General features: G+C 38.6%; 2 protein-coding genes across 3 annotated transcripts in view; one reads left to right on the top strand and one right to left on the bottom strand.

Moving 5' to 3' along the window:
* Positions 1–26,883, top strand: part of PYURF (PIGY upstream open reading frame) — an 88,116-nt gene that overhangs the window by 20,945 nt on the left and 40,288 nt on the right. The gene's annotated exons all lie outside the window — the stretch shown is intronic.
* The window catches only part of HERC5 (HECT and RLD domain containing E3 ubiquitin protein ligase 5), a 45,211-nt gene that overhangs the window by 14,154 nt on the left and 4,174 nt on the right, over positions 1–26,883 (bottom strand). The window contains exons 4-17 of one of the 2 annotated variants that reach the window (XM_061419705.1): positions 25,064–25,285; positions 23,815–23,906; positions 23,426–23,556; positions 21,835–21,980; positions 20,474–20,550; positions 18,475–18,578; positions 16,888–16,947; positions 15,254–15,347; positions 12,095–12,284; positions 10,697–10,851; positions 6,571–6,684; positions 5,563–5,673; positions 3,110–3,280; positions 1,206–1,349 (exon numbers count right to left, since the gene is read on the bottom strand). In XM_061419705.1, coding sequence (XP_061275689.1) covers positions 1,206–1,349; positions 3,110–3,280; positions 5,563–5,673; positions 6,571–6,684; positions 10,697–10,851; positions 12,095–12,284; positions 15,254–15,347; positions 16,888–16,947; positions 18,475–18,578; positions 20,474–20,550; positions 21,835–21,980; positions 23,426–23,556; positions 23,815–23,906; positions 25,064–25,285 — 1,811 coding nt within the window. The remainder of the gene's footprint in view (positions 1–1,205; positions 1,350–3,109; positions 3,281–5,562; positions 5,674–6,570; positions 6,685–10,696; positions 10,852–12,094; positions 12,285–15,253; positions 15,348–16,887; positions 16,948–18,474; positions 18,579–20,473; positions 20,551–21,834; positions 21,981–23,425; positions 23,557–23,814; positions 23,907–25,063; positions 25,286–26,883) is intronic. The other variant, XM_061419706.1, reaches the window with a different exon arrangement.

Here is a 26,883-nt window from a genome sequence, read left to right on the forward strand (position 1 = left end):
CCCACAGTTTTGGTTACTAAAAGATTTAACAGGATGGGGGTGAGGGGATAGGAGAGATGTTGTTTAAGGGGAGAAACTGCAAGGAGTAGCAAATAAATCCCAGAGGTCAAATGCAAAGTATAGTGAGTATGGATAACAATACTGTGCTGTTTAATCACTAAGTCATGTCCATTTCTTTGTGACCCCATGGACTATATAGCCCGCCAGGCTCCTCTGTTCATGGGATTTCCCAGGCAAGAATACTGGAGTGGGTTGCCATTTCCCTCTCCAGGGGATCTTCCCTACCCAGGGATTGAATTTGGGTGTCCCACATTGCAGGCAGATTCTTTATCATCTGAGCCACTAGGTACGTGCAACAATACTGCATTATAATCATCAAATTTGCTAAGGTAGTAGGATCTTAATTGATGGTGGTGGTGGTGGTGATTTAATCTCAAAGTTATGTCCAACTCTTATCTGATCCCTGCCAGGCTCTTCTGTCCATGGGATTTCCTAGGCAAGAATATTGGAGTGGTTTGCCATTTCCTTCTTCAGGGGATCTTCCCAACCCAGGGACTGAACCTGAGTCTTCTGCTTGGCAGGTGGATTCTTTACCAGTGAGCCACCTCGGAAGCCCAGATCTTAATTGCATGTGTGTGTGCTCAGTCAGTCAATCAGTCGTGTCTGACTCTTAGCAAACCCCTGGACTGTAGTCTGCCAAGCTCCTCTGTCCATGGAAGGCAAGAATATTGGAGTGGGCTGTCATTTCCTACTCATAGAGGTGCTAATGGGATTCCCTGGTGGCTCAGATGGTAAAGAGTCTGCCTGCAATGTGGGAGACGTGAGTTGGATCCCTGGGTCAGGAATATCCCCTGATGGCAACCCACTCCAATATTCATAGCCTTTGTCTTTAAATTCATTGAAGAAAAAGAACTAAAACAAAGAATGAATGCCTAAGAAAGGAAGGGCTCATTTTTACCTATACATTCTATAAATGATCAAAAATATATATTGCTGAAGTTCTCCTGTGTGGACTTGAGAATCTGGGGGAAGAGGACCCCAGTTTAAAGAAAAAAATATCACCTTTTAGAATTAAAATTTATCTCCATAATTATAGCAATAATTCTTCTCCTAAAATAAAACAGTCCTAGACAACCTAATTTTCTATGGTATATCCCTACACCTTTTCTCTCAAGAAATACCTACACCAAGAAAAGAGGACTTACCCTGACAGGAAACCACATGTAGGAAGCCTCTTCAGGATATGTGAACATTCCGTATTCTGGCCGGGTCATTTCTTGAAAGAGACAGTAGAAAAACTCTGCCCTGACTCCTCCAAAATTATATCCAATTTCTCCACTAAATGAAACCTAAAAATACAGAGGAAATAATGCATCACTTCCAGAGCTCTGTACTGCTATGTATTAAATCTCATTTAATTATTATTTGTAGACCCAGTATTCAGAGATTTATGTACAGCAACTTATAAAAATGTTTCTCTACTTAAGTGCTTCTCTCCAAGAGGCCTAAGAATCCATGAATTCCCAGTTCTAAGGACTTGAGTTTCTTCTGTCTCATCTTGATTTCACCAAACTCATTTTACACTTCTGAACCACCTCCTCTTTCTTCACACTCTTTTTTTCCCCTTGCTTTCTCTTATGAAGCACTATTTAAGTTTTTATTTCTCTCTTCTTTTTCATGTTGCTTTAATACCCAAGATTCCTGCAGCTCTATGCTGGCACCTCTATTCTTTCTCTTACCCTGCCCCTTTATATGAGCAAGCTCCTTAATCTCACAAAGCCTATTTTCCCACAAGATTGTCAGAAAGGTTAAATGGGATAACAGAAGTAAAATTCATCACAGAGTCTGGAAAATAATAGCTATTTATCAATTGTTACCTAAATTTTAAAAATGGATGAATAAAAATTAAAATAACTCAGGGGACTGGCTAGATGACACAGGTTAGAATCATATAATGAATTTACCAGGTTTTTAAACATCATCTATGTGCAAAGATATTTAGAAATGCCAGCTCTAACTGCAAACTCCACACTTTTAAAACAGTATCTTGAGCTTTGGTCAAGTCAATCATTCTTTAATCTGAGTAGGACAAATGGTAAACTAACATCTCCCATCAAACCATTCTAATAAATATTATCAGGAAAATCTTTACTTCTTTTGATTAAGTGGAAAGTCTAGAGCCTGATGTGCGTTTGTGTGTTAGTCTTGTTTGACTCTTTGAGACCACATAGACTGTAGCCTCCGTCCATGGAATTCTCTAGGCAAGAATACTGGAGTGGGTAGCCATTCCCTTCTCCAGGAGATCTTCCCGACCCAGGGATCAAACCCAGGTCTCCTGCATCGCAGGCAGATTCTTTACCGTCTGAGTCACCAAGGAAGCCCCTATAACCTGAAGGTTGGGCTCAAATCCTGGCTCTGATACTTATCAGTTGTTTCACTCTGGGATAAGTTATCTAATAGTTTGTACCTCAGTTTTCCCATCTGTAACAGGAAGAAAAAACCTTCTACACAGTGTGGTTGAAAGGGTTACACAAGTAGGTGTAAAGCTTTTATAATAGTTCCTGGCATAAGGAAAACATTCATTAGATCTTCTAGTGATTATTATTCTATGTCAAGTATCTATTAGTAAGACAAGTTACACAGTAAGTAGACCAAGGATCATTAATGAATGTTCAGGACATGGTGATACCTATAATTATACCCTCAGAAAACTGTGTAATCAATGAAGAGACTGTTCTCTCTTCAACAAAGTAATCTGGGTTCTTGAAGGAGAGCAGAAACAAACTCTCAGTTCTCCTCTGTGTCAACCCCATCTCACTGGAACCTTTAAAAGGTGATGACCAGCCAGGCTTAGACAGGCCTCAAAAGGGAACTGAATATCTTAGGGCTAGTACTGGAGAGGGCAACCATTTCCCCTGCTGCCCCTTAGCCAGAGAACAATGGCAGCTTCTCACCTGGAATTCACAAGTAACTGAGGAAAATTAGGGGACCCGCAATACAGACAACTCCAGCGTAAAAGGGATGTAATTCCCTCTCTGTAAGGCCCATTGTTACGTTCTTTTACGTTTTCCTTTTCTCAGCAGCAAAAATATTAAGAATTATACTTTACCATTAACTCCCTCCTCAGATCTTCATTTTCAAATTGATTTAGCTGACTAAAAACATCCTCAATCAAGTGACTCCTTCTGACTATCAGATTAAAGGTGGGCAGTGAAGATAATGCAGACCGTTCTTGGTCCACAATGCCAGCCAACCTCATACAAGCTCGAAATTTCTTCTCCTGGGAACAGAAAAATGTTTCATTTCATTTCACCATTGACTCTAAGTAGAAATTTTCAAAGTGGAATAAACCAACTCAGTTTATTATAAGCACATGTCACACTTAGGATAAGAGCTCTATATACTCCACTGACTATATACACCACATGACTATACAGTCCATGGAATTCTCCAGGCCAGAATACTGGAGTGGGTAGCCTTTCCCTTCTCCAGGGGATCTTCCCAACTCAGGGATCGAACCCAGGTCTCCCACATCGCAGGTAGATTCTTTACCAGCTGAGCCACAAGGGAAGCCCAAGAATACTGGAGTTGGTAGCCTATCCCTTCTCCAGGGGATCTTCCTGACCCAGGAATTGAACGAGGTCTCCTGCATTGCAGGTGGATTCTTTACCAACTGAGCTATCAGGGAAGCCTATACACCACTGAAGACAGGCTATATATTCAGCGTTTACCCACTGAGAACAAAAGGTACATGAGCCGTAGGGAATGAAAAGCTTGTGGGGTCAACTTGGGTGAGCAGGAACGTGACCAACTGTAGGCTCCTCTGGACCACTGTACCATGTAAACCAGTGGTCCTTAACCTTTCTGGCACCATGAACCAGTTTCACGGAAGACGTTTTTTCCACAGACCGGGGGTGGGGGTGATGGCTCAGGCAGTAATGTGAGTGATAGGAAATGCTAGATAAAGCTTCCCTTGCTTGCCGGCTGCTCACCTGCTGCGCTGTGCAGCCGGGTTCCTAACAGACCACGGGCCAGGATCGGTCCACAGCCCGGGGGTTGGGGACCCCTGCTGTAAACACAAATATGAACACTTCAGTGACCAAGCTAAAGACCATCAGTCTTTAGCCTGACTAAGGAGCCTGAAGCAGTAGGCTGAAACCTAATACTCTCATCGGGATGAAAAGTTCAGACGTTTAGAAGAGAAGCCAGCTGGAGGATGAGAGACCTCTCTAAAGATATCCTTTTCTCGGGGGAAAATTCAGACTGATTTTAGGGACAGATAATCTAGGAAGTTAACCCGAGAGAGACAGACAGATTCACAGACTGACATACAGACTGTCCATTTGGAACCAAATGACAATTTGGTATAACGTCTATGTCTCTTTGCAAAAGAGAGAGGAAGCAAATGCCAGTTAAACTTGTTTAAAATCAAGAGAGAAGAGTTAGAGTTGAAGCAAAATAAAGTTCTTATATCTTTTTTCCTTCCAATATCCTTTTTAAAATATTTCATCAATGATCTTACTTGGAACTCTTACATCAGTTTCCTATTTTGTTTTATTATGGTAACTGTATTATGTAAAAGTTATCTAGCTTTATGACACATATATTATTCATGCAAATACATATGCAGGCACATATACATATACAGATGCATATACAAGGGTAAAAGCTACAGTTTTGGGCACTTTGTGCAAGGCACTGTTCTAAATGCTTTACCTGTATTAACAAATTTAGCCCTTATAAAAATGCAATGAAGTACGTTTTCTGAGGCTTTCTCAACTGTTCAATTTTAAGTTCAAAACCACTTTGCTGGATATGCTGACAAACAGAGCCAAGTCAGTTGATGACAGTTAAGTATACGTGAAAAGGAAACACTTTTTATAAACCCATATTATGGCACAATCACAGAGTACTAGCCGTTTATTTATTGTGTCCAACTGTGGCTCAGTGGTAAAGAACCCGCCTGCCAATGCAGGAGACATCGGAGATGCAGGTTCAATCCCTGGGTTGGGAAGATCCCCTGGAGTAGGAAATGGCGACCCACTCCAGTATTCTTGCCTGGAGAATCCCATGGACAGAGGAGCCTGACAGATTACAATCCATAGGGTCGCAAAGAGTCAGACATGACTGAAGTGACAGCACACACGGTCATTTATTTGAGTCTGAATTTCAAGACTCCTCCATCACTTCTATTCCCACTACTATGTCTTCCCATTAGATTGGACCTTCCTACATATATTGCTAATCCCAATCAAGTGCACATCTGCTATGCCTCTCTGAGCACCATTCAGAAGGCTACTGGTGCTATTCTCAAGATAAAAGCCCTATAACTAGGCCCAAGCTCTATCCTTTACTACTGAGGCCCTAATATGCCTCAAGGCCAACCCAACCTAAATTATGACAGTCTCTCTTGCCTTCTTTATTACAGTATAAGCTCCATGAATGCTATGACCACCACTGGTTTCACTACTGAGTGGTTCCCTAATCACCCAGCTATTGTGCACTGAAAAAGATACTCATCCTTTGATTTGATAACAAAGACAAAGAAATAAGCATGCATACCTGTATTTTTAAAAGTGAGTCTGCATACAGTAGTTTTATTTTCGACAGAATATTAAAGATAAATGGAAAATGACTGAATATGACAGGATACTCGACGTCTACTGAAATGTCCTAAAAATGGAAATGACAAAAATTTTGATAAATGAAAGGATAGAGAAATCTTACACCTTACTTCTTAGCCTTAAACCCCTGATGGTTTCAGGTCTCAGTACTTACAGTCAAAGGAATCCAAAATGTTGGCCAGTGGTGCTAGGATATATAAAATTCTAAGAAAATGTTTTATGTATCAATGAAAGGTACATAAACCTAGTATTTTCGGTGCTCATTTAATTTCACCATTAATTATGAACTCCAGACACTTTCCCAAAAGTCTGTTCTGCTCCTACCTTGACTTATGAAATGTATTTAGTAAATAGGGGAGTGATAAAATATAGAAAACTGGTTAGCTCAGACCTGATTTTTGCCAGGCAAAGGACGATGTGCTAGTAGAATGAGAATCTTCAGAGAAAAGGAGAAAAAATAGATTAGCTGCTGAACTGGCAGCCAGAGCTCTTTAGCTTTATTTTAGTAAAAAAGGCCTACTAACACCCAGGGAACCCTCACCAAAGTTACAACCTTGTACTGTTGGCCCCTGGTGAGTCACCTGCCTCCTATGCCCACCTTAAGAGAAAAGCTCCACTCCCATCGGTTATCTCAGTACCACTGGTCCCCTAATTAGCCTGTGGGTAGAGTTCTATCCTTAGGTTTTTGTGCATTTTTTATCTTCTCATGGCACTCTCCATGTGATCCGAGCTATCTCCCCAGCTAGCAGGCACTTTTCTGCCATAGTTCTGGCTATAAAACTGCATAGGTTTTGAGGGGCCTGCCTTGTTTTTCCCATAAGCCCTGCTATTTCTATTGGGCAATTTTGCAGTGTAAGAATTTTTGGAAATTCGTACAAAGTTGTAGCACAAGTGCCTATATTAACTTACCAATGATCAATACCCTCTTTAAATATGCCATACTTACTGAGTCCACTTTCCAGGAGGACCTTTTATATGCATCTACATAAAAATCAAGCCACTGTGTGAGTTCATTTATTTCAAAGATATTTTCAGGCACTTGACATTTAGTCTGGTTTACCTTAAATAAAATATGACATGTGAGAAAGTTTTATATATAAACACAATTTTGCTTAATAGCTATAAATTAGATTATCAGAATAAATAGCAAGTTAAAGATACTTTAATGACCAGAATTTAGTTCTATCCAATTACCCCATCGCCAAAGCCCCAAACTTTCAGGAGCATAAAGAATACCTATGACTTAATCGTAGGAAGTGATGGTATGATGACAAACTTCTACTTACTTTTAATCCCTGGTCTGGGAATTAGATACCACATGCTGCAACTAAGATCTGATGCCACCAAATAAATAAATATTTAAAAATAAGTAAATGAATGAAATTTATATGGAAGAGCCAAATGCCAAAAATAGCCAAGATTCACTTTAAGAACAAGGTAGGAGTATTTCTCTTAGAAAAATGTAAATAATACAGAGCCACATAAAATGACTAACAGTGCAGAAGAGAGCTTGGAAATGAATCTCAGACACAGAAACTTGTTTTATCACAGTTCACATCACCTATCAGTGTAGAAAGGATGGGATTTCAGTTAAGTGGTGCTAGGTAATTGTTTGCATATGGAAAATAATGAAAATAAATTTTCAATTGGTTTAAACAGCTAACTGTGAAAGGCAAAGCTAACCTCAATACTCCCTTTAGACCTGGACAAGACTGACCTCTGCCCTGGGTCTCTGATTTAAAGGTCTTTGCTCTGGCCCTTCTCCAGCCAATCCCCTTCCCACAAAGGGTATGCTGGGTCAAGGGCTGTGTCTATGCAGCCCACATATTCCCATCTACACTGAGCTCAAGAACCCAAGATCTTCAAGTCCCTGCTCGAATGGCTCCAAGAGCCCCAGGACCTGCACAGGCCTCTCCCTCCACTTGCTCTCTCACGAGTGGCAGTCACAGGTGAGCACACCCCAAAGGTCCAGCGCACCAGGGCTGCTGCAGAAGGTGGGGACAGAACAGAGACAGGAGGTGAGAGGTGCACACATGGCCATGGGACACCCCTGGTGTGGGATAAAGCCAAGGCAGGAAAGGCAGGGCAGAGGCCCTGGGATGGGCCAGGGGGAGGGTCCATCGGCACCTCTGCTTTCTCTGCAGAACTCTGCAAGGAGCTGATTTTTCTAAGTTCAAATCTGGCCTCCTCTGACACTGTGCTTAGTCCCTTCAGTCGCATCTGACTCTTTGCAACCCCATGGACTGCGGCCCACCAGGCTGCTCTGTCCATGGGGATTCTCAGGAAAAGAATACTGGAGTGGGTTGCACGCCCTCCTCCAGGGGATCTTTCCAACCCAGGGATCGAAACCAGGTCTCCCACATTGCCCGCAGATTCTTTACCATCTGAGTCACCAGGGAAGCCCTCCCCTGTCATCAGGAAGATTTATTTGTCAAGATGGGAGGACAGACTATACTTTATTTCATTCAACAGGTTGTTAGCTAGCTTTCTAACCTTTATACATTAGACATATGGTACAGGAGCCTCTGTTTGTATTCTCCCGCTGGTCCCAGGTATCATCTCTGTTAGAAGACTATCTGGAGCAGCTCTCAGGGCTAAATTAGGCCCTCTGCTTACTTTATAAATCTCACAAATGCCTAAAATAATTACCATCTGGTCCCTTCCAAAAAGAAGCCCTGCTGATCCCTGATTAAGGTGAATAGTTTAAAACTCTGAAGTGAAAGAAAAGTTTAAAACAAAACAGGTGGAGTAAAGATTATAAAGGAATGGATTGACAGCATCATCTACATTAAAATTAAGAATGTGGGTTCATCAAAAACCACCAACACAAGCTGCAAACTGGGACTTGATACTTGCAACACGTATAACAAAGGACTAGTGTCCAAAATAAAAAGTGCTCCTATAATCAGTAGGAAAAAGTTGAATGTATTTAAATTGAGCAAAAGGACAAGCATTTTACAGTAAAGGAAACAAGTACTACAATTATAAACATGAAAATATGCTCTAATGCATTAGAACCAGGGACAAACAATTAAAATCATAATTCGCCATCATTTCAATGTGGTACTAAATATATTTTCCAAATTTTAAAGTCAGACATGGGGCAACAGAATTCTCATCATCTCCTGGAGATGATTTAAACTGGTCCAACCACTTTGGAAGACTGTTACTACCAATAAAGAACAACATAATTCAATTCTATCAATTCCAGAATTAGGGATAGCAACTAAAAACTAACATTTGATACACAATACGTACCTTTTACTATACATATCTCTTAGTGATGAACTCTAAGAGGTATGTACAAAAATGTAGACAGTAGTGTATTTACTCACAGAGAAACCCTCTTCCCGCCCCCCGCCCCCAGCAAATAGAATTGCAAACAGTACATACTACATATCAATCAATACTGGAATGGGAGGGGAATATGTATACCTATGGCTGATTCAAGTTGATGTCTGGCACAAACCAACATAATTTTGTAAAGCAATTATCCTTCAATTAAAAAATAAATAAATTTAAAATTAAAAAAACCAAAGCAACAAAAAATATATTCTATCTTTAGAATATAAAATCCAACATGTCTTAGTTACATTAGAGTCTGACAGTACTTTGGAATTTTTTGACATGGAATTTTGTTTTATAATTATTTACTATACTCTCTACAATGTTTTCGGAGAAGGCAATGGCACCCCACTCCAGTACTCTTGCCTGGAAAATCCCATGGACGGAGGAGCCTAGTGGGCTGCAGTCCATGGGGTCCCTAAGAGTTGGACACGACTGAGCGACTTAGCAGCAGGAGCAGCTACAATGTTTTTTCTGTTTGTATGTTTTGCTTGACAAATGCGAAGAACACTCTTTTTTCTATTTGTTACACTAAAAGTTGAAAAGTATTTTAAAGTTTTCCTAGTAATTAAAATTTAAAATGGCTGTATTCTTTGTGTACTTTTAGCTTTATGGTTTGAACCTGCTGCTGTTTTTTTGAAGCTGCTGCTGTTTTGAAGCTGCTGCTGTTGTTTTGAAGCTGACTGGTTTCACAAAAGATAAATATTCATGGTAGTTCATAATTTAGCAATAAAAATAAAGTACATATAATTTTTGTCTGGATTAAAAAAAAATACCAGAATGGGTACTTATGGTAGAGACATACTATAAACTCAGAAGTGAAAATGAGTTGAAATATAGACAGATGTATTAATCTGGATGAATCTATAAAATGAAACACTATGTAAGCAGCGTAGTCTATTCATATTAAATTTTTTTGAGGTTATTATTTATTTATTTATTAAATTTTATTTTATTTTTAAACTTTACAATATTGTATTGGTTTTTCCAAATATTGAAATGAATCCGCCACAGGTATACCTGAGTTCCCTGTCCTGAACCCTCCTCCCTCCTCCCTCCCCATACCCTCCCTCTGGGTCGTCCCACTGCACCAGCCCCAAGCATCCAGTATCCTGCATCGAACCTGGACTGGCGACTCGTTTCATACATGATATTATACATGTTTCAATGCCATTCTCCCAAATCTTCCCACCCCCTCCCTCTCCCACAGAGTCCATAAGACTGATCTATACATCAGTGTCTCTTTTGCTGTCTCGTACAGGGTTATTGTTACCATCTTTCTAAATTCCATATATATGCGTTAGTATACTGTATTGGTGTTTTTCATATTAAATTTTGAAAACAGCAAAATTAAACAGCAGTGTCTAAAATTACATATAGCTATAAAACAATAAAGAAGTGTTAAGGGAACAAGTAACTGAAAATCCAGGATCCTGGTGGCCTTCAGGAGATGAGAAAGTACAGTCTGTGAGAGACACACAGGTATTCCTGAAGTTTTCTTTTTTAACATGGGTGATAGTTACACTGATGTCTGTTTTACCACTTGTCTTTAAACTGTACATAAATACTATACACACTCTATATGCATGACTTCACAAAAAAAACATTTTAAAAAAGCAATATCAACTTCATGCTTCGTAAGAGTCTGCTTAAGATTCAAGCCAGGTGAAATCAAGGAAATTCTTATTGCAAAACAAAGATGTATGGGTTTCTAAATCAGCACTTACCCTATAGAGCTTTTTCAACACTTCTAGGAGAGCTTTAATGTGACTGTTATTCTCAGAACTTTCAGTCCAATAATGCAGTTGAGCAATGACAGCTCTTTTAAACATCTGGACCAGATTGATGAAAATAGATTCTTTCAGAGATGCCCAATATTCCTCTGAGGGATACAAAGGTAGATAACTGTTAGCATGTAATGTTTCTTGGATTCTTTCAATATTTTCTAAAGCAGTCAAAAAATTATTTTCTAAAAGTAGTCAATATTTTCTAAAACAGAGTATTTTCATATATATCATAGGTATCAATATAAAAACACATTTGTAATATACTTTTCAGTAAATATAATTGCAGTTGAAAGTTTAGATGTCCTCAAAGAAATGAGCTGAAATGAAAGTTTCGTGTCCTAAAAAAAAAGGATGCCTTAACAGTAACAGAACCACAAACCTGATCTAATTAATTTGTGAAGGGGGAAAAAAGCTAGACAAAATTAATTAGTCACATTTTTTGCCCCAGTGAAATAGCATACCGTATGAAAAACCAGATAAAAAACTATTTGTGATGATGACTCTTTTTTCACTCTGAGCATGAGTTTTTAACTCTTAAAAACCACCTTTCAGCATTGTGAAAAAGAAAACTGCTTTAAACAACTGCTTGTTCACTTACAATGTGACTTAAGAAAACATAAGAAAGGGCTTCCCTGAGCTGATATGCTAATTGTGTCGAAGACCGAAACAAAGTTTAATCAAGGCCTAGACCTAATTTCCAGTGTACTAGAAACACAGGGAAAAGAATAAACAATCAGACAAAACTAGATGTGAAACACTGTACAGAAAAACTGACCCAGGCTCTTCTTAAAAAAAAAAAATTCTGCAAAATACTTTTTGAGACAACTGCAAAAATCTAAACATGGCCTAGATATTATATAATACAGTGGAATCATGTCTAATCTTATTAGGTGTGATAACAAAGTCATTGTAATACAGGGTTCCATATCCTTACGAGATATGCATGCACATATTATGGGTAAATGTCTCCAATTTACTTTCATATAGTTCAACAAAAATGAAACTTAATCTGTACATCAAGAGGGAGATGCTTACACAACAAAACTGCTACTGAGTGTCAGAGAGTATCTGGGATTTACTGTACTAGTCTTTCATTGTCTGGGAATGAAGTTTTTCTTAATGAAAAGTAGGGAGCAATGGACCTCATGACCAAGTCACACATGTATCATCACAAGATCACTAAAAAGTGACTAGGAACAATCCATTTTGGATGACCGCAGTAATGATTACAGCATGTTTATATGCTAAGAATATAAACTAAAAAACAAGAATATGTTTACAATATGTTGCCATTGAGAAGATTGTCATGTATTTTCAAGTGTAAACCATCAATCTTACCCAGAACCCCTGACATCTGGTCATTCATTTTACAAACAGCTTCTGCAAATGGAACCACCAGGCTCTCCCAGTTGTTACTATCATGCATCACAGGACATTCTGGGAGAAGGAAGAAAACTTCTAAAGCTTCTTGGTGTGGAGAATTAAATGGAAGATTTTTGAGCAGATTATCCTTGAGACATGAGGTTATCTGTGGTCAAAAAGGATCCGGGAAAAGACAAGTCAAACACAGCAGGAACTGGGTGCAGTTACTGTAATAAAATAACGTGTGGAACCTGGAGTTTCATTCCACCATGAAACTGGAATGATCACTTGTCTTTCTAAACCCCATGTTTACAATTCATCTCATCTACCCTCCCAAGTACCTAGGAGTACGTATTTGACAAGTATTTTCCCCATCCAGTTGTTGGCGTTTACGAAGGAGATCAAGAAGAAATCACATGTGCAAGACTGTACTAAATGCACAATGGACTCAGAATTAAAAAGCAGCCCCCTAATAAGTTCCATAGTCTTCCCTCCAGCTCCACTATCACACCTCACTTATTAAAGAGGAAGAATATGCCAGAATCTCCCAAAGTAAAACAAAAATTAAAAAACAAAAACAAAAAAAAAGGAACTACAATGAAATCAACATGGTTTCCTGTTACCTTCTTAAATACCCTGTCTCATCAAACTCTCTCCACCAAACTCTAGTTTCTCTCTCTCCCAATATTCTTTCAATTTCCCCAATTCAGAATGCAAGTTGAAGAAAAATCTGAAGAAATGTGAAGAAAAAAGTTGAAGAAAAATTCAAATGGAATTGTGAATTTTTATGTGTTATGTGGGCTGAGGTAACAGTAATAATTTGTCTAAAAGCCCACTAAGAAGGTAAGATAGTGTTTCCAGGGTTCTTATTATTTGCCAGATATTCACATGTATAAGGTCATCTATTCTTGTCATTTCTCTGTATAATAGATATTATTATGCCCGATTTATAAATGAGAACTCTGCATGTCAGAGAAATTAACTTGCTCAGGGTCACAGAGCTAAGTAAGAATCTCTCCTGGTTCTTTCTGAATCCAAAGCTCAATCACTGAATTAGGAGATACTAGCAAATGTTATCTCTAAATATACAAATTCTTATAACCATCTACTGTAAACATTATATTGGGTTCCCTCTACTAGGTTCAATCTTCAGTCATGCACACCTGATTACTACACTGTAACCCATTTCCATGCCTCCCTCTTCCTCTGTGCTCTTCATCATCCACACCCCCAAGCCTCCCAGCTCTTTAGAACCCCTGCAAAACTCTGGAGCCAGTTACAGAGTTTCACATCTTAGGCCCTGGTGCACACCCTCCTGGATTGCCTGGTATGTCTTTCCTCTGTAGGAACCTGGTACCGTCTCCCTCCACCTTGGGCACCTTGTTTTGAGCACTCTAAATAGAACCAACCATTTACAGCCCGGAGTAATGAATGAATTCATTCACCCAAAAATGTTTATTATACACTCACTATGTTCTAAGCTAGGCATTTGGGAAGACTAAGTGTAGTTGCTCAGTCGTGTCCAACTCTTTGTGACCCCGTGGACTGCAGCCCACCAGGCTCCTCTGTCCCTGGGATTCTCCAGGCAAGAATACTAGAGGGGGTTGCCATTTCCTTATCCAGGGGATCTTCCCGATCCAGGGATCAAACCTGGGTCTTCCGCATCACAGGCAGATGCTTTACCCTCTGAGCCACCAGGGAACCCAGTGAAGACATCCAGTCTTCACACTGACATCTGCACAAAGGTATCTGTCTCCCTTCATGAACTAAGAGCCTCTAAGAATGGGGAGCATGTCTCTCTCATCTGCATCAGGAATCCCACCACAATGCCCTACACATGGCAGTATTCAACTGTTGGCTGAATAAATGAAGGAAGGCCAAGTCTGTGAGTTCATATCACAGAAACCTCAAAATAGAAAGAAACATTATAGGTCTTTTGATCCAACTATCTCGTCTGAAACAATGGGAAACTGCTCCACGATTATGTTGCTTGCACTGTATGTGATACTGTTCTGTCGCAACCAAGGTATATTAACCTTAGTGGTGAACTAGTCCAACTTCTTCATGAATGCAGAAATGGTTTTCTATTTTTGGTGATCTTTCCAAGTGCTGCAGAGTCCTGGATAAAGGTGCTTAATTAGGGATCCATTTTACTTCAGACTCCTAATTGGGCTGTGGTTCTGCCAAAGTTAATATAATTAAATTTTCCATCTTCCCTTGAGAGAAAAGAGTGTATGTAAGAGAGAACTTGCAGCTAAGATACAGAATGTGGATTGTGACAGAGCCAGAGAGCAGGTGAGAGAGCTGACAGCAGGGAGGGAATGAGTGGATATGGAGGGAAAGAGAACGAGAGCCACAGAAGCAGAAGGAAAGGCCAAATCGGGGAGGGACAGAAAAGCAAAGAGAGGAGAAGTGGAAGTGGGGGAGAGAAAAGAACCAGAGACTTAGGAAGAAACAGACTGAGCGAAGCACACAGATAATACTACCCCTAGATCAATCAGTACAGTAGAAGCGGGAAATAAATTAATAAAAGCTATATATTAGGAAAGGCTATATTAAAAAAGGAAGTATATTTGAAGCATCTCCAAGTGCGAAGCCTAAGGATAGTAATAACAGTGCTGAAACAAAGAAGGAACAATCCCAGAAAGAATAAGAGCATTCTAGAATCTACAGAAAAGGAACAGCAATGCAACGAAACACAGAAGAAGAACCCAAGAAAGAAGCCCTTTCTGAGGGGGACAGTCACATTAGAAAAGGTGTTCTCATTTCTATACTTAAGTGTAAAATAATTGCAAATAATATGCTGCTCTTATTCTCGTGTAACCGTCTCAGCAAATATTTTAATAATCTTCCTAAAGTCAGAATTGAAAACATTCCCTCTAGGGGAGTCTGTGCATATACGTGTAAACATGTGTGCATACAGATAAACTGTTTTGACTATCTGTAACCTATGTTCCTACTATTTCACCCTATGTGGGGAAACTCCTGAATACTATTGGAGTTTAACTTAATTTATATAAGCCACAGGGCTTCAGAGAATATATGAAAACAAGATACTTCTTCTGAAATTCTGAGTTCTTATAAAAATGTTTCAGTGTATTTTCTTTTTCCAAGTAACAATCTGAAGAATACCACCGTGTTAGTAATCCAGTCCTTTTGGGTTAATTCCTTAAAGGTGTTCCTTGCTGTATTCAAGTCCAAATGAATAGATATCATTTTTCCATCTATTCTGTGAAGGAAGATAAATGAAAGATAGATAAGTAAGTAAATGAAAAAAGAGGCTTCAAGATTAAGTATTTTATTATTTATCCAGATGAAAAGTTTATTCTAAAGCTTGCTTCATTTTAATAAAATTATTTTTTCTCACCTTTACAATAACATATGATTGTTTCTAAAATGCCAAAAAAATATCAAGTCTGCATTAACAATATATATGCTATCAGACTTTATATCAGATACTGTCTTACCTTAAATGAGTAATCAATAAATATTTATTTTCCAGTAAATTAAAAAAAAAAAAAAAAACAGCCAAAGATAAAAGGTAAGTTTTTCTTGTTTCCCAGTTTCATGAACCAGAAGCAGGAACCAAAAAAGGGGTCTCCAAGCAGTAAATTTGTAGTAATCCAATAGAAAATTACTAATGAAATGACTATCTTAACCCAAGAATTATACTGGATTGAATATATTACTAAAACAGACACATTCTTTGTGAAATAATATATTTAGTGTCTGAAAAGAGACAAATTCTTTTAAATAAATATTATACCAATATTTAGGAAAAGAAGTACAAAGTCATTCTTTCATATACTTAAAAATACAAAGAAACCTAAGTATCCAGAAATAAAGAAACAAATCAATTAAGATATGTCCTTCCCATGGAATACCTTGCAACCATTAAAATGATGTTATGGAGACATACTATTATAAAAATTGAATAAAATAGAAAGTGGACAAAACATTAAGTATAAAGAAATATATAAAACAATACCATTTTTTGTAAAAGAACACATTTGCATAGAAAAAGATATTTATACAAACTCTAGCTATTATGTGTAAGTGCTGAATTTTGGCTGATTTTCATTTTTGTTGTTCTTTCATGTCATTTTTTTTTTTACATTTTCTACAGCAAACATGTATGTGCTTTTGTAGGGGAAAAGGTAATTTTTTTTAAATGAGATATTATTTTACCCTCAAACCATTTTATCATTTTTTAATAATTTTAATGAAAAAATTTTATAAACATTTTAAATAAAATTTTAATAAAATATAATTTTATAATTTTCTTTATAATTTCTTTCACAATTTTTTAAATGAGACATAACTGACACGTAACATTATACTAGTTTCAGGTGTGTACAACATAGTGCATTGATACATGTAGAGCATATACTGTGAAACAATCACTACACAGTTACAAATTTTTTCCTTGTGATGAGAACTTTTAAGATCTATTCTCTTAAGGAAGGAAGGAAGGAAAGTTGCTCAGTCGTGTCCGACTCTTTGCGACCCCATGGACTATACAGTCCATGGAATTCGCAAGGCCAGAATACTGGAATGGGTAGCCTGTCCCATCTCCAGGGGATCTTCCCAACCCAGGGATCGAACCCAGGTCTCCCACATTGCAGGAGGATTCTTTACCAGCTGAGCCACAATTCTCTTAGCCAACTTTCAAATATACAATACAGTATTATTAATACTAATCATAGTAACCATGCTATCATTACAGAATACTTTTAACAAAATTTTAAATTTATTATAATATATATTACCTTTCCCTTAAAAAACTTCCAGTCAGACATGCAGGAGATGAAAATATCTCTCTTATTTCCCTATATTAGGAATAAGATTGTGGTTAAAACAAATCAGAATATGTCTCCTTATACAAGAGGCATAATAATTGTCCTTCAAACTCCTCCTGCTATCTCTGAGTTATCTGAATACTGCCATGTGCATCTGAAAGTCTATTTCATTTGTGAAATCTCAAAATTTCAGAGGCAAACAAAAAAATAAAAAGATACGTATTCAGAGAAGCAACAGGAGAAGAGAAGGCTTGACCAAGGGTCAGTATTGTAAGACAAATAAAACACTCCCAACATACCCAGTTTCCCAAGCCTTATTTATTTCTATTCTACTGAAGTGGAAACAAAATAGAGGGTGGGGGAGTATGCTCAGTTCCATCTTAGAAGTAACTGCACAAACAGTTCTTGACCATTGGTGCTCTCCAAGTCAAGATGCAGCTATTTGGTGTAACTACTTTCCAGAATTATAAAGCAATACCTAAAGTGTCTCTAAAAGGAAATGCTTGTAAAAATGAGTACAATCTTTAACGATGGTAGGAGTTCTATTATTTACAACAAGGTTGCCTAAGATGTTCAGCTGTGAGTAAGAGTTCAACAAACAAGAGACCCAAAGTCAAGCAGGGCTGGGAAACTATACACTATATTTCCTGCTCAGAGTCACAATTACACAAACATATCAAAGGCCCAGAGAGGTCCTGCAATAAAGAGAGCTGCCCTCATGGAGCTTAAGTGCTAGTTGTGATGATTAATTGTATGTATCAACTTGGCCAGAGAATTGGTCAAACACCAATCTAGATGTTGCTGTGAAGGTATTTTTTTAGACAGCATTAACATTCAAATCAGCAGAGTTTGAGTAAAGCAGATTACCCTCTATAACGGGGGTGTGCCTTATCCAATCAGCTGTAAAGGTCTTAAGAGGAAGTGTTAAGGAAGAGGAAATTCTGCCTTCAGACAGCCTTGGGACTCAAGCTTAATATAATTCTTCCCTAGATCTCCAACCTGCAGTCTTGTCTCACAGATTTTGCACTTGCCACCCCCTACAACTGAGTGTGTGTGTGCTCAGTTACTCAGTCGTGTCTAACTCTTTGTGACCTCCAGGGCTACAGCCTGCCAGGCTCCTTGGTCCATACAATTTCCCAGGCAAGAATACTGGAATTTTTACTCCTTAAAAATCTCTCTCTACACACACACACCCTCTTACTGATTCTGTTTCTCTGAAGATCACCAAGTAGTAGACCACTGTGTGATGATTTAGTCACTAAGTCATTTCCAACTCTTGTGACCCCATAGACTGTAGCCCACCAGGCTCCACTGTCCATGGGATTTCCCAGGCAAGAAAACTGGAGTGAGTTGCCATTTCCTTTTCCAAGGGATCTTACTGACCCAGGGATCAAACTCTCATCTCCTAAATTGTATGATTCTTTACTGCTGAGCCCCTAGGGAAGCCAAACAGACTACTAATGGACCACAAAATCTTACATCTTTGTACTGTGCAAAATCAACTGGGAAAACACTGATTTAAAGAGCTATATGAGCAGACAGACACTTAGGTTGTACCTTTTTGTATTTTGCCATCGTTTAGTCCCCACATCAGCAATCCATCTCTTTACAGTGCCTTCATTCAAGGTAGGAATTTTCCTCCTCAGATTCACATAGGAATTCTGTAAACAAAATAGTAGAATATAGTAATCTAGATACAAATGAAATAGGTCTTCAACTTTTAGGCACCTTCTAAGGATAGAGCATAATACTAAGTATGGATAATATAGCTCTGGAAAATCAAAGATTCTACCAAGGAACAATTAATCATTTGCCTGGTTGCCAGTTTCTTGACCAAGGATGTTTAGATCCAAAGTAAACTTCTCTGAATGCCCCAACACTGAACGCTTTATACGGATATGACCAGATTAAATTGAACATTAGAGAGTTTGGGGAGATCCTGAAAGGACTGGGTACAGAAGCAGCAAGAACTCAATTTGCCTTGGTGAAGTAGGATGTGGAGATTATGGACTGATTATTCATAAGACTATGAACCTCGGGTCTTTATTAATACTGGCTGGCAACGTCACTTCAAAATGTTAACCCATTAGCTTCTTAAAACCCTAACCAAAATGCCATTTGCAAGGAGCTTCCTGAAAGGTAAGCAGAATCTAGGGAAATCACACTTATTTGACATACAGTATGGGAAAAATCTGCCGATTCTTGTTGAGTAAAGATGCATGCGGTTTAGACAATAAAGGGTCAATAACGTCTAGCCATTCCCCAACATGAGCCTAGGAACATCATGATTTTGGAATTCACCAAATCTAGATTCTGAAAATTTTTGTTTTACTTAGATACCAACTTATAAAACTTCTAGTCTCTAGTCTCCTAAGGTAATACAAGTAACAACAAAAATAAACAAACGGGACCTAATCCAACTTACAAGCTTTTGCACAGCAAAGGGAATCATAAAAATGGAAAAGACAACCTATGGAATGGGAGAAAATATCTGCAGACAACATGACTGACATGGGCTTAACCTGCAAAGTATACAAAAAGCTCGGCAACTCTATTAAGGTCCTCTGCCCATTTCCTCATTTGGTTGGTTGTTTTTTCATTGTTGAGTTGCCGAGCTCTTTGTGTACTTTGAAATTTCTCTAATGAAGACATATAGACGGCCAGTAGGCACATGAAGACGCTGAACATCACACATATTAGAGAAACGCCAAGCAAAACTACAATGAGGTACCACTTCACACTGGTCAGAATGGTCATTATTCAACAGTCTACAAATAACAAATGCTGGAGAGGATGTGGAGAAAAGGGAACCATCCTATACTGTTGGTAGGAATGTAAGTTGGTGCAGCCACTATGGAAAACAGAATGGAGGACCCTCAGAAAAGTAAAAATAGAATTACTATATGACACAGCAATCCCACTCCTGGGTATATACCCACAAAACACTGTAATTCAAAAAGCTACATGTACCCCCATGGTCACAGGAGCATTATTCACAATAGCCAAACATGGAAACCACCTAAATGTCTGCCAACAGAAGAATGGATAATCAAGAAATGTGACACGTTTATACAATGGAATATCACTCAGCCATAAAAAGAACAAAAATCATGCCATTTGTAGCAACATGGAAGGCAACTAGAGATTATCATACTAAGTGAAGTAAGTCAGGAAAAGTACCATATGATACCACTTATATGTAAAATCTAAAATATGGCAAAAATGAACCTACCTACAAAAGAGAAACAGATTCACAGGCACAGAGAATAGACTTGTGGTTGCTAAGGAGGAGGCCAAGAGAGAAAGAGGGGTGGACTGGGAATTTGGGGTTCGTAAATGCAAACTATCACATTAACATGCATAAAAAACAAGGTCCTACTGCATAACACAGGCAACCGTATCCAGTCTCCTGGGATAAACCACCATGGAAAAGAATAGTAAAAGAATGTATATACATATGAAACTGAAGTCATTCTGCTGTACAGCAAAGATTGGCACAATATTATAAATCAACTATACTTCAATTAAAAAAAAACTTCTAGAGATCTTTTTTTACCTCTTTTTCCATCCAAATCAAAATGCTTTGATTCCCTCCAGCAACCATTATTAACTCCTTTACTGAGGTGCTGCTTTCTGAAAGGAATTTACAAAAAATTAGAAACTCATGTGATACAAACATACACACACAAGTAACTTTAGATCCTTCTTAAACTGAGTCCTTTTATCTTTCTGACAGACAAAGACTCAGTACACTTCCCACTCACAAAGCAAAAATACATATATACTTCAGGGTGAAGTCTAGTTGGCAAACAGGTGATTCGGAAGGCTGACAACGTGGTATCAGTTTAATATACATGGTTACTATAAATGCTTATATATTCAACACAGTCAAACAAATACTTGATTAGTTAACTGTTCCCTGGTTTAATTTAGCACCTATTACTAAAAACCACATTCTAGGAACTTCCCTGGAAGTCCAGTCATTAGGACTCCATGTTTCCACTGCAGGGAGCACGGGTTCGATCCCTGGTCAGGGAACTAAGATCGTACAAGTCACCTGGTGCAGCCAAAAACAAACAAACAAAAAGCCCTTTCTACAACTCAAGATTTAATCAGTGACTATTGGCTCTGAAGAATGTTAACAGTACTTCAAAGGCCTATGTACGTGGTTATAAGAAATTAGATATAAGATACAAACTGCTTATGGAAATAACCGTATCGTTCATTTCCCCAGAAGAACTGAGAGAACTTTAGTACTTTAGGTCACCACTAAGCTTTCAGAAACAAGTGACCCAAGTGCTCCAAGGCACTTCTATAGTGAAACCTTTCAGAGTTAAGCCTCTGAAGTTACACAGTGCAAACACAGTTCAAGTCTAGCCCAAACTGCTTACAGGCTAACCCTTCACTTTCCAAGTCTCTGTGCCCTCCAGTAAGATGGGACTGAAAGGTCACATCTCCTGATGCTGCTTAAGGACAGGTAAGAAGACACAAGCAAGTTAAGTACAGTTACACTGCCTGGTGTATGTCAGCTGCTTATCATTCTGAGGGTTTTTTATGATTAGGAGTCAGTTTAGTCAGGTAAGAAAACCAATCATCATGGAAATGATAGGTCCCTTGAAGACTGGAATCAGAGACTGCAAAGGCCTCTGAACCCATATAGTTGGTTTTTTTGGGTTTTTTTTTTTAATGTTCTATCATTCTAAGTTCACATTAATCTTAACCTGAAGGGCTTAGAAAACTAATGGCTATTCTGACTTGATAAATTAGATACGGTATGTTAAGTTATTTACAAGTAAACATGAAATCAGTAAAATTCCATTCATAGTCATACATTTTTCTTGGTACATTACACACTTAGGAAAATCAGGTTTTCAACAAAGGCATTTATGCCAAATCCTGTGCTCCCACAGAATTTACCAGATTTGAGTTCTTCACTTGATAGCAATTTCATGGGACGTGGTATCAGCTGATTACGTGTCCCACCGTTTCCCAGTTGTCCTTCTTTTCCAGAACCAAAAGAAAAGACCTTTCCCGTATCAGAAACATAGGCAAGTGTGTGCTGCCTAATAAACAGAAGCACATACAGTCAATTCTCAATTCTCCATAATGATCAGAATATGCAGCAATCTGGTAAAACTTCAGAATAGAAATTATGCTACCCAGTGAGTGAAACTAGTTAACAAACTCCAAGTGGATGAAATTAGCCATGTGGAAACTAAGAAATCACTAATGTGTAGCTGAGGTGATTTTGGAACCCCAAAGTCCACTGAAAGCCATGATGCTGCATCCTGGCAAAGGATTTCCCTTGGTCAGAACAGGCACCACCCCTAGCATTCTACTCCTTTTTTAGGCCTTGGCTTGAGTCACCACCTCCTGGAAGCCATCTCTGAGCTCCTCCCCTTCCCCATCCTAGAAGATGGAATCAGGTGATCCTGAGCTCCAACTCTACTTCCCAAAGACCTTTAATTATGCTGATTTTCTTACCAATCTGATTAATGGCCTCTCCTATTATACAGATGTATAAGGAAAGAATTTGGCCTTGCTCAGAGCTCTGGCCTTTATTCTCACCTCTAGGGAGGTGATGTCTAACCTCTTAGAATTTCCCAAGTGATAGGAGTGTCTCTGTTATTCATGGCAGGCCCCTTGACCACACCTAATAGTTTATCAAAGTGGCTCATAGAGGCCCCTCCAGCTATAGGTAAGCTGAACCTCTGGGTACACAGAGGCTGGAGTCTGAGTTCAGTCACATGGGCAATAATTCAATCAATCATGACTAAGCAATGAAAGTCTGGACTTGGGTGAACTTCCCTGATTGACAATATTCTTCACAGTCATGTATCAGGCTGGGAGGAGGTAACACTGTCCATGCCTCCAAGGGGAGTGGACATCAGAAGCTCCTCATTTGCACCTCTTTTAGACTCTGTCCTATGCAGCTCTTCCTTTAACTCTATTGATAATTTGTATCCTCCTCTTAAAATTGACCATCAGTATAATAGCTTTCAGTGAGCCTTGTGTCTTTCCAGTAAACTCGCCTGTGTTAGTAGGGGTGCTTCTCTGGTTTGCATTAAGACATGTCTAAGGTGAGGATTCCTCCTGTAACACATGCTACTCAGAGGAGTGTGTGTCATGAAAAATCCAAAGTGGTGACAAAGTTTCTTTGGTTAACACAGATAGAGTGAGGATATCAATGAGTAATCCTTTCTAACTCGTTTGTTCATTTTTTCCAAATAAATAATTTTTTAAAAGATAAAGTGCATTTTAATGTTTACAAAGGTATTTCACTGAAGGACCAACAAAGTATATTTACATATTTAAAAAATCAATTAAAATAAATATGTATACTAAAATAAAGATTATGATTGTCTAACAATGTGAATTAAGCCTTTTCACCTATCTGAAAATGTTTGATAGTTTTAACTCAAAGAAACTGAAGAGAAATTTTATTAAACTACCTATCTAAATTTATTATATTTATCTTATCAATTTTTATTGATACTTTACAACTTACCTTCCACATGCTATCTGGGTCACTCTATTTCCAACAAGCCCAGTTACCAAACGGGGTCTTAACTCATTCTGTGTTGAATTGTGACCGAGTTGCCCGTACTTTCCATCACCAAAAGTAAACACCAGTCCACTCTAAGAAAGGGAATTTCTTATCAGAAATTAGAGAATATGACACAGAAGTAACACTCACTTCTGTGGAGGCATCAGTGAAAAATCAATAAAATCACCATCAGAACAAAGCCCCCCAATTATCAGGACAGTCCTGCATGGGGAAGCAGTGACCTTGCTTCCCCAGGAAACACCAGCTGCCCATATCTCCATGTTCTAGTGCTCTCTCCACTACAAAGTGCTCTTCTGGAACTGCAGTCAGAGAGACAAGGGTACACTAACCTTTGTGAGCAGCGCAGTGTGACAGCCACCACAAGCAAGAAATTCAACTTTCTGATCATCCAGTGCTTCAATACAGGAAGGAGACTCTTTATCTACACAAGGAAAAGAAGAGTTCAAGTAACCACAAGGAAACATTGAATTTCATACTGGAGTTCCACGCTACTGATAAAACACCCAGATTACTTCCTCTAGGCCCATCACAGTAGCTCCCAACACACTCTGACAAGAAAGGCTCTATGCTGATAGATTTAGGTCTGAAACTGGAACAGGGGTGGTGGTCAAAGGGCCACACTTGGGGGTACTCACCTGTGAAGTGTCACTTTCACTTCCCAGAGCCCCTTCTTCTCTTTTTAAACCTGACTTGATTAGCTTTCGTTGCAGCATATCTGGTATTTCCAATTCTAGTCTAGCATTATTACCCTTCTAATGAACCTAAAGCTTCTTATTTTTCTTTCAAATTCTCTAGTGGAGAGAATTGCCTTACACTACCTCTTCTCTCTATCACGATTACTTCCTTATCCCAAAGAGATTCAGCAAAAGTAAGTTCAGTGGTCCTTTATTCCTTTTCCTCCTGTGAAATGACTTATGGGTTCTCCTGAGTAACTAGCACGGGGACATGTGAGGCAGAAATGCAGTATCTGACCAGTAACCCTAGGCAGAATGTGTATATTACCACGGCTGATAAAGCATCGGAGTTTGCCACACCTGAAATCTCTAACAAGGGGTTTGGGGTCATCAGAAATATTGACTTTTTCTTTGGGGAGGTAGCTCAGTAATGCGAATTACATGTTTATGTGTGTCTACACACATGTAATTAAAACCTTACCACGATTGTATTAATAGATATTTAAAGTCCACAGGTACCTTAAAGGTCACTTCATCCAAACTCATCACTTTACAGAAAAAGAAAATGAGACATGGAGAAAAATGAAGTGACTTGGGTAGGCGAAATTAGTTAATGTGGAAGTGGGAATCACAGCCCAGATATTCCGATCTCTTGTCCAACGCTCTTTCCCTTTTTCCCACTTGACCCAGACACTCATCTCAATTACAGCCATGACCTGCACACTGCGTGTGTTGTTTAGACCGATTCTACACTGAACACAGAGAGATAACCAGGCAAATCAGTGCTAATGAAAGCGGGAATCTGAACCATTTTTGGTTCAGATTACATTCCAATTATATTCATTTCTCTTATATGTCAAATATATTTGTTTATAATATGAAATTTTAAAATATATTTCCATACTGTAGGTGTGGCCCAGGCCCAGCTGTCCACAATCATTTCTTCCCCAAGAGTAAACATTTCCGGACATGGATAAGGCCATGCTGTGGGCTTCTCCTGCAGAAATCTGAACCAAGGGGACTCCTGAGAGGTTCTCCACAATCTCCGGTGTAGAAGTTGAGGCAAATATTCTTCCAACTCCAAGCTGGCCATCTAAGTTCTGTCCCCAAGCAAAAAGCTCACCACCTTGACATTAACAGAGAAAATGCTGTCTTAGTAAGTTTAAAATGCAGCAGACATCACCCTAGGACATTATATTCTATCCATACTACACCATTACAATCTCGTCCATTCAAACTGACAGGACTGCTCAGATCTCAAGACTCAGTCAGAAAAACTAGAAGAAACTTCTCTTCAGCAGTAAAAGTTACAGTTCCTTATCTCCTACCTCAAAGGGTAGTATTAAGAACTGGATGTCTGTGTTCGCCCAAAACTCCTATGCTGAAATCCTATCCTTCAGTGTGATAGTATTAGGAAGTGGCCTTTGGGGTGGTGACTAAAATTGGATGAGATCATGATAGGGGGAGCACTCATGAATGGGATTAATGCCCTTATAAAAGGGTCCCCAGAGAGCTCTCTTGTCCTTTCCACTTGTAAGAAGACTGCCCTCACTAGATACCAAATCTGCTAAAACCCTGAACTGGACTTCAAATTTCTGCTGTTTAAATCACCTACTCTATTTTTATTATAGCGACCCAAACAGACAAAGAATAAAGCTATTGGAATATATTACAATCAAATTCAAGAAATACTTATTTTTAAAAACTCACAGGATGGGCCTATGAAAGACAGAAATACTCTACTTTTGAAAACTAAAAACCCCAAACTACCTTTCTTTCTCTCCCTCTCCATGTGCCCAAAGATGCTAAATAAATAATGTAAACATACATTTGAAATTGCAGTACAGTATCATGAAGAGTGAGCATCTTCTTCCATGAATTAAATATATGGAGCATATTTTCATTTTATTTATCTATTTTAAAAAATTTTATTGGAGTATAGTTGATTCACAATGTTGTGTCAGTTTCAGTTGTACAGCAAAGTGAATACACATATTGGAACATATTTTTAAAGAAAAGTTCTTAGATGTTATCTAACAGAGATGACAGTACCTAATAGAGGCTGAAAAAATATATCAGAGACTTAAATTTTAGTGAGTACTACTCTGCAAGATACTATGCAGGAACAGGTGAGAGGTAGAGATTTTCCTTCAAACCTACCTACCAAGTGCCTATCAGTCGGCAGGAAATACCAAAATGAGAAGGATGAGTAGTTCCCTTTCTTGCTTTCCCAACTTTCATTCTTCCTACATCGTATTGTGACTTACCAGTAATAAACCCTGAACAATCCCTTCCCCCCACATCCATACATCCTAGGCTTCTTGAAGGCACATGTATCTGTTTCACCTTCACAACCTGAACATGTACTCAAAATGAAAGAGTTGTTCATAAATGGATCATGTCAAACAACCAGCTTTTTCCAATACAAATTAACACTTAAACCTTAACAGAGCCTTCAGTGTAAGTCAAATACATGATCACTTACTTCCCTTGAATTTCAGCTTTCATTCTAAAAGTTTATATCTGTCCTATGTATTTAAAAAATTTCCTTGATCCTGAATTCCACTATTCCTTATCACCTGCCTGTCTTAATTAGGTCAAGTGGCTTCAGGAAATAATTCATATTCACTACTTCCCTTTCCTACCATTATGGCATCTGATAAAAAATGTTAAGTAATACAGGGTTGAGGAGAATCCCCAAATTCAAAAGTTAATGTTAAAACA

Source organism: Bos javanicus, chromosome 6 (assembly GCF_032452875.1).
Source record: "Bos javanicus breed banteng chromosome 6, ARS-OSU_banteng_1.0, whole genome shotgun sequence".
NCBI classification, from domain to species: domain Eukaryota; kingdom Metazoa; phylum Chordata; class Mammalia; order Artiodactyla; family Bovidae; genus Bos; species Bos javanicus.